Source organism: Botryllus schlosseri, chromosome 2 (assembly GCF_051294905.1).
Source record: "Botryllus schlosseri isolate E-star chromosome 2, Bs_hap1, whole genome shotgun sequence".
In the NCBI taxonomy this organism is placed as follows: Eukaryota; Metazoa; Chordata; class Ascidiacea; order Stolidobranchia; family Styelidae; genus Botryllus; species Botryllus schlosseri.
Genome location: NC_137237.1, coordinates 778,064 through 796,601, shown reverse-complemented (window position 1 = coordinate 796,601; position 18,538 = coordinate 778,064). Strand labels below are relative to the sequence as shown.

General features: G+C 40.8%; 1 protein-coding gene across 2 annotated transcripts; it reads left to right on the top strand.

Moving 5' to 3' along the window:
* The first annotated feature begins 6,684 nt into the window (after positions 1-6,684).
* On the top strand, positions 6,685-13,896 carry LOC145432849 (synaptotagmin-B-like). Of its 2 annotated transcripts, none has more exons than XM_080309659.1 (9): positions 6,685-7,205; positions 7,787-7,887; positions 8,232-8,320; positions 9,254-9,380; positions 10,172-10,317; positions 11,437-11,577; positions 12,083-12,212; positions 12,843-13,014; positions 13,491-13,896. In XM_080309659.1, exons 1-9 carry the CDS (start codon positions 7,039-7,041, stop codon positions 13,666-13,668), a joined length of 1,251 nt encoding a protein of 416 aa, XP_080165785.1. In that variant the 5' UTR covers positions 6,685-7,038; the 3' UTR covers positions 13,669-13,896. The 2 variants fall into 2 exon arrangements, with proteins under 2 accessions (XP_080165785.1, XP_080165786.1); XM_080309660.1 differs by having other exon boundaries at positions 6,686-7,205; positions 8,235-8,320.
* The last annotated feature ends 4,642 nt before the right edge of the window (positions 13,897-18,538 follow it).

Genomic DNA, 18,538 nt, shown 5'->3' with positions numbered 1-18,538 from the left:
GATAGCTCAACAATTTCATGGGGTTGGCAGAAAAATATGGAAAATTTTTTTTCAATTTTCCGTAATAAATTAAAAATTTTAATTGGATCTGCGGAGGCCTTTACTGGTTGGAATCGAGTGAAATTTGGTGAGCAAGGTTTTCTACTGCAACCTGACGATTTAAGAGGTGACCGGCATATACCTAAAAGCGCGTTTTCGAAACTCCATAGCATTTATTTGAACAGCTTTATTGCCATTGCTGCGCTTGTGTGCATCGAAACGCCTATAAGCAGAGCTCATCAGCAATGTTCCCTCTGAGCTGCGCTGCTGGAACAGTCTGCGCGTACAAAAAACCTGCTATCATGTTATCCAAGTAACCGCGCATGTACGGTGGTGTGTTTGCGCAGACTCGTGCGAAATTAGAGGGAGACACTGCTCATCAGTATTACTCCTTTTTCAGATTTGAATAAAATATTCATTTTATTCCCGAAGCTTTTCGGCTGACCCTCGTCAGGGGAATATCGTCAGCAATAATGCGAGGATTCGAATAACTATGTTCAGCAACAATATATATCGCTAATTATGACGTCACACAGAAAATATACAAAGTTAGGAAAACGAGAGAACTGAAGCGTTGGCATGGAGATAGCGAAGCAAAACAAGTTAATGCGCGATTTTCAAATGATACACAAATTCTTTCTGTTGGCATAGACTTTTCTTTTTCAGAGTACACAAGTCAGGTGCGGTTATTGCCCCAAATATTTCGATGAATTCTTTACCTCGGAATCAAAAGCACACAAGTAGGCTACAACACACGCGCGTCCACGTCGTCCAAATATCATATGATCGGCCGAAAATATCATCGCTCCATCCAATATGCCGGATCTGACGTGTGGAGCAGTATCCCGCCGGTCATCCGACAGTCGACGATCATGTCCACATTCAAGTCGAAAAACAAGCAATTTCTACTAAATAAATACTAGTCAGCCCACATATGATTACCGGACCACGACCTAACCTATCAATCTCGCCTTCCGTAAAATGCCACCCTGTTTTTGTCGCATGCTTTTCTATACCATCTTCTTTTACTTTTCATTCAGTATGTATGCCTCCTATGACCTATTTACATCGCCTAGTAGGCGAAGGTGGGTGTCTGATTCCAAAGAATGCTCCAAAAGTCGTTTCGACACCTTCCTATCTTTTCATTGTAACGCAATTTTGTGGTGTATTGAACTGATAAAAATTGCTAATAAACCGAACCGAACGAGTAGGTTTTGGCCTGATCGCAATACCTCATCAAGTGTATATGTGTTACACTGGTTCTACTTGACAGTTTTCAGTTTTCAGGTGTAATCAGGCCTAGAATACTTACTTTTTACTTACTTGTAAATCTCTACTTTTACTTCTACTTGAGTACCGTAGTGTTGGGATGACTCGAGTCACTTTGCTAAAATGACTTGACATAACTTGACTCGGCGTATCAGAAATGTGGATTGACTCGTGACTCGGTGCAAAATTCACGAGTCAATTTCAAGTCATGAAGTAATCGGTGTCGATCAAAATCACTGTATGTTGCATATGTTCAGATTGTTCGGGAAACGCTGGTGTAACCCGTAAGAGCGACCAATCATTCAATGACCGTGCGTTTCACTGAGCCTCTGTTGTTCTCTCACAAATACATTGACCGCACACGCGGTGGTCGAAGCTTACAGCTTACGTTGTCGTAACTCTCGTAGTAAAGTAATAGAATAGCAATTTCTATCTGTTCTTACCTTGACCAAACCTCTTGTTTTATTGAAATTGAAGTCGAATATAGTTTATATCGTCCTCAACCATTGGCGCAGGCTCGAATGGCATCATATCTATTTGTAAATGGATATAATGTATTGCATCTTATCAATTCCTTTCTCTACTCTATATTTTGGCTGGTAACTATAAGCTGAGGCTATGCAATTTCGTAGTTTAACTTCTACGTATATGTGAGCGATACAGCGCCTTCTTGCATGCATATTTAACTCCATATATTCGATCATCGTCTCGGAATCAATGACCACTCAAACTGTATTTCAGACAGCTAGCAAATTGCAATGACGTAATCATGCCTCATACATACTTCGAAAACGCAACTTGACTTGAAATGTGATTTGACTCGTGACTTGACTTTCAGACTTGACTAGACTTGACTCGAGTCACCTTTTTAAAATCGAGTGACTTTACTTGACTCGAGTCAGCTTTGAAAATCGATTGACCTGACTTGACTCGAGTCACTACCTTCGAGTCACGAGTCATTTCCAGTTATTGCACATTTTGACTCGAGTCATCTTTGAAAATCGATTGACCTGACTTAACTCGAGTCAAAATGTGCAATGACTCGAAATGACTCGTGACTCGAAGGTAGTGACGTATCAGAACACTGGGTTGGGTACCGACGGCGACTTTGACTACATCTGTTGCAACCTTTGCGATGGTTGCAAGTCGAAACCACACCAAAATCTTTCTGAGTCAGGATCAGAACTTGTTCTACATTACCGAACGTAATGTTTCGCTGCTGCACCGTTTGACATTAGACAGGTTGCTTTTCCTTTTCGTGGCGAAAAATGAGATTTTTCAAGCCAAGATTTCAAAGCCACCTCACCGTTCTTTGACGACATTCAATGGAAATATCCGTGACTCAAAATAGAAAAATTTCATTCGCTACTCATCAGATCACGACTCAGTATTCTATAGTTTCCGATCAATTGTCGATGCCAAGAACGTCTAACCGTGCACAATTATTGTGCTCGAATCGGGTTTCCAATTACCGGAAGCGCGCGGCGAGTTATAGATGCGCGCGCCCGGAGCATATGGACGATACGCGCCACACACAATGCTCTGCGCGTGACTTTACGTAGCGACAATACAAGCATAGGCGTATGTAATCAATTGCTGTACATCCGACGACGCCAAAGCGGCACGTTGATGAATTTCAGGCACGCATTGCGTGTAGTTTGTAGTCATGTTAGTGTTCTGGGAGCAGTATCAGTTTATATGAAATTTCATCATTTCAAAACGTCACAAGACTGCGATGCAATGAAAAGATAGGAAGGTGTCGAAACGATTTAGAGCAGTCTTTATATTGAGACGCCCATCCTGGGCCTAGGCGACGTAAAGAAAAGGGATGCACACTGGATGCAAAGAAATAGGGTTAAAATAAAACTATAGCGATGAAAGTGATTGACGCAGGGGTCAATAAGCGAGGTGATATGTCAGATCGATTCGAGGTCTGGTAATCTTGAAGGTTGACTAGTATTCATTCAGTGGAAATTGCTTGCATTGTGACTTGAATGTGAACCTGCTCGACTACTGTTTTATAGTCGGCGAGATACTGTTCCACACTTGAGGTCGGCATACCTGAAAGTGCCGGATCGGTACAGTCTTATTAATATCGAACGTTTCAAAACGCTACGAGTTTGTGCTAAAATGGGTTCGAAAGGGTCGAGACGACTTGGACAACTAGATAATTCTACGTTTTGACTTATCAGATCAAATTGCCGGTAATCTAAAGAAATGTGTGTATATGCCCTTATAAATTCTGGTTTTCCTGAAAATACAACAGGAGATATGTATATTTAGTGAGAAGCGAACCACGCTCGGTGCGCACTGTGCAGACATTTGCTATTATCGTGCTTATGAGGAGAAATTCTGGTTTGATTTGATATGAACTGAACTCGATTGTGTATTTCTAATTCAAAATCCATTTTTTACGATTTCGGTCATTCTAATCCTTATCTAATTTGGGGGAAACCGTGTCGCTATAATTCTAATTCGAATCTAATTTGGAAAATCTGAAACTGTATCTATCTGTTTGAGTAGTCTCACAATCAGACTGGGAATAAGAGGCAGGTACTAAATAAAAAGTCGCACAATATGACATAAAATGGACAAGCGATGAAAATGAGTGACGCGTGTGTCGGTAAGCGAGGTCGATGTGTCAGATTGCGGTCCGGTAATCTCGAGAGCTGACTAGCAGCCTATGTTGCAGTGGAAGAGGCTATATTTAATCAATGCAGACCAGATCTAAACTGTCTAAATCAGAAAGAACCTGGAATTCACGGAATGCTTCGGGTCAGGGATATCGCAATAGTAAGGCGCCTTCTTAGATCTTGAGTTGTTTGAAGCTAGTCATTGTTCGAATTCAAAGTCAATGAGCTCCAGATATGTTTGTTACGTTACGTCAATACATTCGACCGCTTATGAATTCGCAGTGCGCAACCCAGACGTTTGCGGTGTGCTGTGTGCGGCCTATTCTACTTAAGTTGGATAACTGCAAAATTTGCAGCTATTGCCCATATTATGGTTGGAAATAGCCTACGGAATTTTCAAAAGCTCGGGAATTGAATTCCGGAATAGAAAGATAAACAACTTAAATCAAGTTCAGATCATATCAAATCGGAGTTTATTCCAAAGTACGAGAAGGGCAAATGTCTCTACACCGAGCTTGGCTCGTTTCGCACGATACAGTTCTTTCACTCAAGCATTTTCAATAAAACTATAGAAATAAGAATTAGAGTTAAAATGAAAGCATAGAAACATTTCACAAATTAGATTAGAATTAGATTATACTAACATTTCACTCTAATCAGGCTAATTAGACAACTAGAATTTCTAGTCCAAGTCTTTATGCTATTGCGAAACTTATATACGAGACATCGGGTTTGAAACAAAGCCATTAACACCAAAACGGAAACGCGCACCTTATTTATTGTTGGAAATTAAGGAAACTGCTAAATACGAGTCGAAATAGAACTGCTATATGAGGTGGAGCACAGTTTCTGGAGAGAATGTATGTCGAATCGTAGCCTTAACTGTACATTGTACACAGTGTACAACCATTCTTACATGCGAACCTTCAGATTATCATTATATACTCGTGTGGGTATTTTTGCTAAATACACAAATGCGCATCGCTATCGCATGAATTAAAGTCAAATCCTGTTTGTAAGAATTAATTGATTAGTCGTGCACCGTATAATGCACGTTATTCGGCCTATCGATCCTCATGTTGGTATCACAACGCTTCACGAGCCTACTATTACCTTCGTGGTCTGCTCTTCCCTGTAAAGTCAGCCCCGTTGTAGCCTAGGCCTATACTTAGTATCATAGTTGGACAATGGACAGTAGGGGCCGGTCTTCAAAAATGACTTTCTTTCTCAAATTGTACTGGCTACTTTATAAAATTGTTAGGTTACCTAATGTAAGCCTACACACCAAATTTGGTTCAATTCCAGCCAGTAGCCGCATTGCTACAGGAGAACGAAGTTTCTATTTATTATATAAATATAAATTAGCAAAAATTTCAAAATTTTCTGTTCACCCCATGAAAGTGTTAGGTTGTCTATAGAAACGATGTTCACCAAATTTGGCTCAATTCCAACCAGTGGAAGCGGAGTTATCGCCGCCCAAAAATTTCGATTATCAATGGAATTGCATTTACGGTGACCAATTCTTCAAATACTATTTTATCCAAATCCAAATTTTTTGACGCCAATAACTCGGGTTCCACTGATTGGAAATGAACCAAATTTGGTGTGCAGGCTTAAATTAGGTAACCTAACAGTTTTATCAAGTAGCCAGTACAATTTGAGAAAAAAAGTCATTTTTGAAGACCCCTATCGGACAGTTTGAAAATGCCCCGCGTTTCACTGTTAGATTAGAATTAGAATGATATCTATACACCGCGTCTTTTTTTTACAAATTAGATTACCATCAGAAATTTCGACTTATACCTATCAGTATGAGTTAATAATAATAATCTCATTTCAAATCACCTCAAGACTTCGATACAATCAACAGATAGGATGGTGTCGAAACGACTTGAAGTAGTCTTTGCAAATAGACACCCACATGGGCCTGGGCGATCTAAAGAGGCATGTACATTGTACGTACTGGATGGAAAGTAATATCGGATTTAACAAAAAAACAACTGATAAAAATGAATGTGTCGATAAGCAAGGTATATGTCAAATTGAGGTTCGGAGAAAGAAATACTGCAACAATCAAGTGCATGCAGTTCATATCAAATCAGAGCTCATGCTCGTAAGTGCGAGAATGGCAAATGTTTGTTTATCAACCTTGCTCGTTTCGCACTATACAGTTTTCATGTGGCATTTTCAGGAAAGCCAGAAACTAGCTTAGAATTAGACAGCCTAAAGAAACATTTCACTAATTAGATTAGTATTAGATTACCAGCACACTTACTCTAAGTAGTGTAATTAGACTTAGATGTATAGAATAATCTAGTAGTCTGCTGTCCATCGATTTGAATCTGCACATATTTCAAAACACATTATTGTTTTGCTTCCGTCGCCCACCAGGAAGCCGTATTCGACGAACAATAACCTGGATTTTGTCAAGCCTGCATTTGCCAGGAATGAGGAAATCCTGTTTTGTACTGAAGCGCGGGCCGCGTTGTGATGAATACATGGCTGTAGCAAACTTTTACTTGTATTCTATTGTTATGTTACCACCGGACTTTTGCGCTAGACAAGAAATGGTCACTGGGCCAACCGCCCTACTTTTGATCAGGGTTTGACAACTAGAAATTGTTCGGCTTTTCCAAGTTTATTTAGAATTGGAACTATCGCTACACAAGATTAGAATTAGAACTACTGAATACGCAATGACTTGGAAACTGAATTCAAATCCGAGTTAGAAAGGTGTAGGCCTACAACGAAAATCACGTTCAGTTCATATCAAACCAGAGTTGATTCTCGTAAACACGAGGATCGTAATTGTCTGTACATCGAGCTCAGCTCGCTTCACGCAATACAGCTCTACAGCTCTAACTAATCCGACAATTAGAATTACCTGTAGATAGCAGGTTCGGCAAGCCAGGACAATCGAAACGATAGGCTACATCTCGATTTTATAGCGCGGCGATCACTTGAAAATTGGTTTACATCACTCATTGTGTTTGTGCTTTGTGTTTAGATATAATTTTATGTTCGCCCGTAGTCCGTACCCTGCTGCGTGACGATGCACACCAACCAGTCGCTCGTGTGCTAGATCGCTACTGCTATTATGACTCTCCCACCCGGGTTGATAGCGGCGATCGTAGTCGTCGTCATAATAGCAGTTTTATTATTTCTGGGTTTCATTTATTATTACCGAAGAAAGAAGAATGAAGACGAGGTGTGCGCAAAGTTGTTCGACAAATACGCCTTCAAGTATCGATCTACTGCAGCAGGGTAAAGAATTGTACAAACTATTGGATTTTCAAAATGTGCAAATAGAACTAGAACTAGAAACTACTCCAACTCAATTATCAAAACTTGCAACTATAAATGGAACTAGAACTATATTCACTTTACAAAATGCGCAACTAGAAATAGAATTACTCACTTTTCAAAATACGCAATTAGATCTAGAGCTAGAACTACTCGGACTCACTTTTCAAAACTCGCAACTATAGAACTATATAGGACTATTTACTTTTCTAAACTCGCAACTTAAACTATAACTATTCACTTTTCAAGACTCAAACTAGGAGTAGAACTAGAATTAGAACTTAGCAATGGCTGCAAGAACATCACACAACAGGACAGCGGTATAACGATTCGCGACAAACGACGACACGCGTTTTCTAGTTGTTCGAAAACTAATTGTTATTACAAATCTCAACTAGAACAACTTTTGTGAAAATCCGCAACTAGACATGGTAAAAAAACAGTGGTTGGCTGACCGTCAACTATCTGGATAGGTTGTTTGCACAGATCTACATTTATTTAAGCTTTGCTTTCCAACAGAAAGTGATAGTTGATATTTTCAGGTCCGAAATGATAGCGAATTATCCAGAAGTGACAACCAACTTTGTCCAGACCGCTGTACCAGGACAGCAGTTCACCTCAAGAGAACTCGATGGAGAAGAAGGTTGGTTCTGCCAAAGATAACTAACCTAAGGATAGATGCGAAACACTTTACTACATGGTCGGGTATAATGGGATGGTTATCGGTACGGGTACTGTTTACCGATAGATTCGGAAACAGATATTGTGGTATTATAACTTGCGAAACGAGCGAAAATCGATTAAACGTGGTCATGAACTACTGTCGCACCGATGCCGAAAATACATAACAGTGATCTATAGCGTAGCCCCATATTTCGACATTTAGTTACCTATAGTCTTGGAGTCACGTAGTGATGAGCATCTATCCGTAGGTTGAAAAGCTGTAGTAGGCTACTCCGGAGTGTTACGAATCTGTGTTTCTTTCAGCAGATTCGTCGGGCAAGCCATCGATGTATAGGCCTTTGAATCCAGAAGATTTCGACCCGAGGATGTATTCAGCGGACTACGAAGAAAAAGTAAATACTTACTATGATAATTATGCTTTTATTCAGCTCTTTTCAATCCGATATTGTTGTCGTTTATTAAAGAAAAACTTAGGTGCTTATCACGTGATGATCTTTTGCATCCCAGTAAAAGATTTTGTAAAGGAAAAGGACAATGGTCAATAAGCATACAAAAATGAGACCGAGGAAATCAGATTCACGACAATAAGATTTCATCACGATAGCGATCCGACATGCCGCTTTGCGAACATTTGGTTCGTAGAATCACGCGCCACAGTTGGACACCTAGGAAATTTTCAGCTTCTCTAAATTATATTAGAATTAGAATGAACGATTTCGTTAAAAACTTGGAAATTGAATTCATTTCCGAATTAGAAAGAAGTCGGCCCACCACAAAAATTCCAGTTCAGTCCATATCAATCCAGAGTTCATTCTCTGAAGTAGGAGAATGGCAAATATGCAAATATGGCAAATATGGCTGGTTTCGTGCTATAGCATTTTCAGGAAAACCAGATATGAGATTAGAGTAAAATTAGGGCACAAAAACAATTTACAAAATAGACTAGGATCAGAATACCGCCATCCACCCGCACATCAATTTTCGGCATGAATTAGGCCTAACTGTAACTTATCGCATATATGTTACTACTTGCAAGTCGCAAGTCATTTCGAGTCAATGCGTATTTCGACTGAGTCGAATCACTTCACCCATTTCAAGCCAAGTCACGCAAATTGGCAACGTGACAGGAGTCAAGTCGAGTCATCTCAGATTTGGCGGTTTCGTGTCAATTTGAAGTCACCAAATTTTTCAGTATCACTCTTTTGAGATATGTGCGGATGCAAATGTAAACAGTAATTTATTATATGTTTACGAGCGAACGAAACAATAGGCAACGAAGGAAAAACAGTTCATGGTTTCATGTCAAAAATGTCTTTTTCGTTCAGAGCTCGACTTCGTCCACTGGAAAGCGGCCTCCGCAAGTCATCTTCTCGGTCGAATTTGACGAGGAGTGCACAATTCTGAAGATACGCGTCATGGAAGCCAAGCATTTGCGTTTAAGCGCTGACGCGGGTGACTAGAATCCTCTTGTTAAGAGATATTGGCGATATTATTGAATTTTGGGTGTAAAGTTTCTTTGAAACCAAGTTTTCTCTAGGTTCACGTGGGTTATATGAGAAATTTTTGGTATCACGTTGTATAACTCCCGGAGTTTGATCAAACGCGCGTATTAGTTTTGTTGTCGCTAAATCCGTTTAGACAAAGTTTATTCTTGCCCACAACAGATTTGGACAACTAGAATATTTCAGCTTTCCAAAATTAGATTAATATTGGAATGATAGCGACACATATTTTCAAATCGGGCTGGAATTAGAATTACTGAATTCGCAAGATCTTGTAAATTGAATTAATTTCCGAATCAGAAAGAATTACAACAAAAACCAAGTCCAGTTGATGTCAAATCAGAGTTCAGTTCATATCCATAAGAACGTAAATGACAAATTTTTACACAGCAAGCTTGGATCGATACAGTTGTCCTGTAGCATCTTCAGGAATACCGGAAATTAGATTAGAATGAAAATTAGAGCATAGAAACATTGTCAATGTCGCTATTTTGGCCAATGGTGAGCACTGAAAATAGAAATAGAATGGGCATATAAGGACTATGTACTGTTATGGTTTATAGCTGCACTTTCAACATTGCTCTATCACGGAACACAATTATAGTCCTTGGACATCCAAGAGGTCCATGAACTCCAATTTAACGAACCCCTGGTCTACTTTGTCAACAAGAGTTGTCTGTCCAAGCTATCCGAGTCCACAACAATATTACCATAAGAGTCTAAATATCTTTAATATGAAAGGTCCGAGCGATGTCTACTGCACCGTATCAGTGAAGCCCGGAAACGTGGAGAAGAAAACCAAAGCAAAAAGGTCTTTCGATCCCAACTTCAACGAGATGTTCAGCTTCAACATTTCTCGGACAGAGCTCGAGCGGGCCACGATAGAAGTCAGTGGCTTCGAGTACTATAATATTGAATCGATTATTCGTTCTACTTATTCCGGTCGAGGAGTAAGAAATGATTTTTGAGTACTGAATTTATACGCTCCTTGCCACGAAGATTCAGAATCGAATTACTCAGGTACTAGAATTTTCCAGCCCTACCAACAGTTTCCTCAACACTGGAGTTCCATAGTGGCTGCTACAGAAAAAAAAAATTTAATACAATTTAGCCGATGAATCTCGCGAAGCAATGTCCTCATAGAAATGTTCAACACACTATAGCGTATTGTGTTCAAACTGTGGCGTTCAGAGTGGACTACTGTTGAAAATTTTCAGCTCTTCCACGTTAGATTAGCATTAGAATCAATGAATTCGAAACAACTTGGAAATTGAATGAAATTCCACATTAAAAAAAAATCAACAAAAATACCGTGCATATGAAATCAGTGTTTATTATCATAAGCATGATAATGGCGAATGTCTGTACACCAAGCTTGGCTCGCTTCGCACGATACAGTTCTGCGGTATCATTTTCAAGAAAACCCTAAATTAAATTAAAATCGAAATGAGAGCATAAAAACATTTCACAAATTTGATCATAATAAGTTTACCGGCACTACGCAGTCTAACAAAAACTAGAATTATATTATTGTCCTTTTTTGGTGGAGTTTATCAAATGTCTGAGTATATCAATAATTTCCGACAAGAAAGTACGCATAGTTTATTTTTTTCATTTTGTCCTTGATATTTTTTGTGGCATATACACCAGTCCATGCTAAACATACGCACGATCGGTGTACATATGCATACCATCGAGTGCATGATATGCATATGTCGCTGGACAGCCTTGTAAGGCTTTCTAGGTCTGGCACCACCCTTCCATGCTATCCCAGTAGTGCATGTGCGCCAAGCAGAGAAGTCATGGATACCAGTGTTACTAATCAAGGCTTTGGTCTGACCCGACCGGGGAATGAATCCACGACCTACCGATCAAGAAGCCTGACGCTTCACCATTACGATATCTTGCCGAACAGCCTATATGAATCGGGGGATGCACCGCGTAACTCTCCAGTTTCATATGGAATCGAACTGCTTCCAATATGTCCGCGAATCCTCCATTCTCAGCTCGGTTTCTTTGTGTTCGAACAAACGTCTCGCGACGAGCTTCTGGGGTACGTCCATCAGAGACTAGCCGAGATCGACCTGAGTCAGGGCAAGATAGACCTTTGGCGAAGAATCACTATGGCGAGACCAGAGTCGTCCGAGGTAGGAATTCCACAATTATGTATTTATTGGAGTATTTGGCTGTGATAAGGCAATCAAAATATAAGTACAATTATGCGTTTAGTTGAGTATTTGGTTGTATTGAGTTAAACCACCATATACAATTATATAGGCATATGTTTAAAAGTAGGGCAATTGCTTTTTGAGTATTTATCAAAATGATGGTGTTAGTTTAAAATGATTATCCAAAAACAACTGTTGCTGCGTACATTCTTGTCGCTCATAAGGACCCACGGTTCCTATCATTTTCATTAAATCGCAATCTTGTGCTGTTCCGAATAGACATAAATTTCAATGAATGACTTAGAAAATTTAGCAGACTATCTCTCGGTGTACCACAATAAATTTCGACTTTTTGGTACTCCAAAATCTTGCCAAAGAGTTTTTTTTTATGGCAAAATGTGGCAGAATTTTCGATATATTTTTCCAATTCACAAAATAACAGTCCTGTTTATAAGTTACCATATATACGCGGCTCCTGTTCCAGATGCAAGTCAATCACGGAGATCTTCTTCTTCGACTCGGTTATCTACCGAGCGCTGAGAAACTCACGGTCGTCCTCCTAAAAGCTAGAAATTTACAACAAATCAGCGACGGGGAGGAGAGCAAGCTACCAGGTGAGTGATGTCACCAGGTTCCACGAGCAGAATTGGCCAGAGACGAAGTGTTTCCACTTATTTTGAGTACTCAAGTATGTTTTGCTGCTTGTTTTACTTGCTCAAGTTCTTCTGTTTTCAGAATATATACTTCTACTTCTACTTGACAGTTTTTAGGGTTAAAACTACGCCTTTTTTACAATTTAGATTCGAAAAGTAGGAAGTAATTTTTGGGAAAGAGTTTAATCTTCATAATAATCACGTGAGACAGCCCGAACCATTATCTTACCCCGAGAATATTCGGGTTTATTTCAATTTGAATGTATTATACTTTTGTATGCTGAAGTTTCTTTGTTTGTTGTATTCATGGTGTTTGTCGACTCGTATTGTCATTCACACCAAGCCAATGTTCTTCATTTCAATTCCGTAGCTGCTGACTTGCAGCACGGCTCACTTCTAGGCTTGTAAGACACCGCTTACACGGATGAGATGGCGATAAGAAGCCTAGATAAACCTCCAACACTCGGTCGGACTCGAACCCACAAACCTTTGATGTTGTAGCTGTGGATTATACCACTACGCTATCTCTTACTAGTTCGTTTGTACCTCTGTACATGAACCCGAATCTAACAAAGCTGGCATCTCGTGCAGATCCCTACATCCGGGTTGCGATTCTGCACGACGGCAACCTCCTCAAAAAGAAGAAAACATCTACAAAGCGCAAGACGTCGAATCCTATCTATAACCAAGCGATCAACTTTGCTATTCCGCTTGATGTTCTACCTCAAATTGAGATTCAACTTTACATCGTTCACGATTCAGGGTTTGTATCTTGATCCCTTATATGACACTGCGGTCTAAATACCACGTGTGGTCAAATTGAAGTGGAAATTGTTAAAAACGTTTTGGTTGCCAACGCAGACGGACTTGTACTAGATCTCACTTCTGGCTTACTTGAAAAGCCTACTGAAGTGTATCGTACGAAACGAGTCCAAGCTCGGTGTTTTGGACATTGGCCATTCTCATTCTTGTAAGAATTAATTCTGATTTGATATGAAGTGAACTTGATCTTTATTGTATTTCTTTCTCATTTGAAATTTAATTCAATTTCCAAGTTTTTTGCGATTCTTATTCTAACCAAATTTGAAGAAGAAAAAACTGGGTCGCTGCTATTATATACTTATAATATAATCTGGAAAGGCTGAAAATTTTCGATAGTTGTATAGCTTTGACTATTGCGCTGTTCCCTTTTAACCCTCCTATTTCAGACATGCTCAAGGTCATATCTGTTCTCTTCAGAGTGAAAATTCAACGCGGATCGCGCAAAGAGACGATCGGTTATCTTGAAATCGGCCAGCACGCCACCGGAGATGAATATGACCACTGGGTGGACCTTCTTAGCAACAAGCCACAGGCGAGGTGGCATCGGTTGGCGAAATGGGGGGCTGACGACGCCTTGACTACGGATCAGCCGTGAACTGGGCTCGCCACGCAGTAGAGGATGGTCACGCCCATGAAACGCAGACGTGTCAACCCGTAACAGTTGGGAGACCATTGAAAACCGTTCGCAACTAGCTATAATTTGACTGGCAAGGCGCACTGGAAGCCTATCACAATCCACAATGTCTCCGTCAGTTACGTGAATAACACCAATTGAAAGTTCTCATCACAAACGACGTTATAAAATATATGGTGCACCAATTTATCGAGCGTGATCTTGCAAACGAGAGTTTCCCCACCTTTCTCATACCTAGGCCTCTTTGAAAATTTTGAGAATTCGATAACTTGCCGATTTTTCGATCTTTTGAAAAAAATTAGGAACCGTTATTTTAGTATAATTTTAAAACAGTAATTGGAAGTCAAAATGATAAAATGATATAACAACACACAAGAAACATGATGGTGCAATAGCCAAGCTTAATATAACTTTAAACATACTTCCCTCTTTTAGCAGTTGGCAAATTTTAAAATATTAATGTTATTGATTCATAAAACAAAGTCTAGACCAACTGGTAGCTTATTGCTTTTATATTTTTTTTGTTATGGTGGATTAGACGTGGTGTTGATAAATTATTCACGGCTCTCTGAAAAGATTTGATGGGCGTCGTGGAAGGTTTTGAAATCGCCGTTGTAAATGTTTCAAGTATGAACCTGTAGGCCTGCGCAGTAGTGACAACCCCTTGGACCAGATATGACCCGTCAGTCATTTTATGTCGTCCGAGTAGGACGTGACGGTTTGAGCGTATGAAAACAGCTAACGTTCCGACTGCAAATTTGCGACTTGAGCACAGCACACTGGCATAGTCATATACGATACGTCAAACGATCGTATTGGAAAGCGGCAAAACAGACAAGGTAAAGTCTGAAATATACATGGAAAAGATATATTGTTTGACCGATTGACTCGTTTCGCTGTGACGGGTATTACAGTAGAGAGATGCTGGCAATAATCTCACCTACCTGCGGAAAACGTTTTGTATCATTATTGCCAAGGTGTTTGACTGTTTGTGTTCAGAATTCACCTACTCCAGTTGGGTATATTCTAATTTTATCCTTTCAAAAACACCACAAGATTGCGATACAATGAAAAGGTAGGAAAGTGTCGAAACGACTTAGAGCAGTCTTTGAAATCAGACGTCCACCTGGGCCTAGGAGATATGTAACTCCGATAAAGTTTAGGTAGCCTATGTGGTTTCTGATCAGAGCGAGCTGCGTCGGATCCCGATCCGAACTTTCGACGCGTAGCGATCGATATGACATATATCGATGTCGCCTTCCGACACGATGCCAGTTTTTTTATCACCTGCATGTCCTTTGATACTATCTTCCTTTACTTTTCATGCAGTGTGCATGTCATCCTTTCTGATATCACCTAGTCCACGGGGGTATCTGGTATCGAAGACTACTCCAAGTCGTTTGACTATAGATAACTATAACCTAAGGAGGTTAGTTATCTATAGTTTGACACCTTTCTATCTTTCATGGTATCGCTGACTTGTGGTGTATTGAAATGATGAAATTATTAGAATAAATTGAATTGAACATAGTTGACAGCTTGAAATCGCGCGTAGCGCCAAAATTTGTTATAAAAGTGGCATAAATTTGAAAAGAAAAAACTATAATTTATTTTAATTCACGAAATTATTTTGGGCCTCCTTCGAGCTCGCCCCTGCTAATTGGAGAGTTTGAGTGCTGCAGCTACGGTCCTGATTAACAGTGAAACGGCGAACCTTGAATACCATTGACAAAAGTGACAACCATCGATGTAAGATTGTCGAAAAGGCCCATTGCTCATATATTACGTGATTACATATACTGTTATACGCGATATTATGATAACTAACGGATGGGGGATAGATGCGCAACATTCTAGTTCTATATATCTCTGGCATATATGGTCGGGAAACCAGTTATAGCTAGAGATCGGTATCGGTGCCCTGAATATTTCAAGGACTTCTTTACCTCGGAATCTAAAGCGTAGGCTACGACACACGCGCGTCGCGTCGTCCAGTTGTCATGATCGACCGAAAAGAGCACCGCTTTATCAAATACGCCGGACCTAAAGTGTGGAACAGTACGCCTATAGGCATATCCCGCCGGCTATCCGACAGTCGACAAGCATGTCCACATTCAAGTCGAAAAAAGCGGGGTGCATAGCGTAGTGGTGACTATAAGCGCCTGTCAATCAGCCCGACTTGGATTCCCGTCGGACTCTGGGCTCCTCTTCCCCCGCCGTCGCCGTTCATACGGCGACAAGAAAGTCAAGATAAAGACCCAACGAAAGAAAGCACTCAAAGGAATGGAAAGAACTAGTATAAAGGGCCGCGGCTTCAAAACGATCAGCATCAAAAAGAGCTGTGACATCGGGCACTCTAGGCCGAGGTGGATATCAGATTAAAAGGATCGCAATTGACCAAATGCCCAAAGTCCATGAGTGGACGGCCCAGAACAACCTTTGCATAAACGCCTCGAAATCGCAATTGCTGACAGTAAATTCAAAAAATAATCTAACCGTTAATATCACTGGTCAGCCCGTTTCCAACACAGATAATGCCAAATATCTCGGGGTTTTACTGGACTCGAACATGTCCCGGAAGAGTCATATTCAGTCCCTATCACCGAAGTGCGGCCTGTTCTACAGCCTTAGGCGCTTCATGCCAGCATGGGTTCTTCTGATACTCTTTAAATCCTTAATCCAATCGAAGTTACATTATGGCATCCTCTGTTGGGGGCTGCCAGCAGGGCTTCGGAGCAGCCGTAAATTTGCATTGCTCCAGCTCCGGCTCCGGAGCTTTCTTTTATCATACACTAGCTCCGCTCCAGCTCCGGAGCCGCATTATTTCCACAGCTCCGGCTCCAGCTCCGGCTCCGGCTCCGGCTCTGAAAACTATCGAAGGTGTCTGTCTATATCAGGGGTGGGCAACCCGCGGCCTGCGGGCTATATGTGGGCCGCGAGACGGTTTTGAGTAGCCCGCGAGCTAATTTCCCATTATATCATCGAAATGCTGTTATATTATCGAAATTGAATTGCTCAGATCATATGCTCATATTGTGAACTTGCAAGGCGAACCAAAAATATGATTAGTCTGGCCGCGACACTTGGGATGTTGATGACTAAAATATCAGTTCCGACGCATTGGCAGATCAATGGTCCGCAATCACATTTTTAGTAAATCGTCGTACATTACAATAAACTAAAAGAGTAGTAATTTTTTTGCGATTCGCGGGTTTAATTGTCACACGCTTTCTTGCTTTTTAGCATACCCACTCCTGAAAATGAAAAAACGCCTGATTTAGCCGATTGGGTTTAACTATATTCGCAATTACGAGAGAAAGCCTTTTCGCGTTTGCGCTCGCAGAAAGATCGTCGACGATGAAATGTAGGCACAAATTAATTGTCGTATTTTAAAGGAAATCTTCGATATCGATATGTCCAGATGCCGAATAGTCCTGTCCTTGCAAACTAAGCCCAGCGGGCGTTATACAGTCGACCCGCAATATACCCGAGTAATAATGATATCAACTTTGAAATTTTTACGCGCCTGGCGCGGCTAGTGGGCAGCGCATTCGTTCGTCAATTTCATTTGGCCTTTTAGCCGAAAAGGTTGGCCAACCTGGTCTATATAGATTACTAATTTACCCGTAGGTTAGTTATCTATAGTAATCTAAAGTCTGTCAACTGTCAGTAACATCGGATGCAGCAACGAAGACATAGGTGCTGCCGTGTCGGCTTGTGACGTCATGATAAATACTTGTCAATTGTCGATAACTTCATAGTTGTACTAGAACGCACTTTACTACAACTCATTGCTGAGCACAGTATCAAAATTTTGATGCTGCGTTTTAACACTGGCACTGTACTCGTTAACATTAAGCCATACAGCTCAATTCAATCTTTAAATAAGCGATTAGTATTCAACTGTAACTGTATAGTAAGAGCAATATGGGCGGACATCACGACCTGATCAATAGAAATTCGATTTGTACCAAATGGCCAATGGTTTGACTTTCGATATTGGTGCACTCGTTACCAGTCCATACGGTGTCGATCTAGTTTATCGGAATATAATATTTTCCCGTTTAAACGAATCGAATACTCGAATTAAACACTGCACCATGTAAATTGCGCCATGCTTATAACGAATTAAACTATGCCGTATGATAGCATCTTATGAAATACGTCGGAGCCGGAGCTCCCCCTCAAATAACTAGCTCCAGCTCCGGCTCTGGATGAATTTTATGTGGAGCTCCGGCTCCGGCTCCAGCTCCGGTAAAAATGCACGGCTCCGGGGCTCCGGCTCCGGGCTCCGGCTCCGGCTCCAAAGCCCTGGCTGCCAGTAAAACTGCACTCAAGCCACTGCAAAAACTATACAACATAAAGTACTCCGAATCATAGCTAGGGCCCCAAAGGGGCTTGGCTGCCCATCCAACAAGTCGCTGCCGAAGAGATTCGGCGTCCTGAACATAGAAGATATGCGGAAACTAGAAATCGCCAAGTTTATGTATCAGTTCCACTGCGGTCGTTGCCCCGATTATTTCAATGACTTCTTATTTACCTCGGAATCAAAAGCGCACAAGTACAACACGCGCGTCCACGTCGTTCAAATATCATATGATCGACCGAAAAGATCATCGCTCCATCAAATATGCCGGACTTGATGTGTGGAACAGTATCCCGCCGGCCATCCGACAGTCGACGAACATGTCCACATTCAAGTCGAAATACAAGCAATTACTACTAAATAAATACAGTCCATCCTCAAGATTACCGGACCACGACTGACCTGTCGATCTCGCTTCCCATGACATGCCGCCCTATTTCTTGTCGCTTTCTTTTTCTATACCAT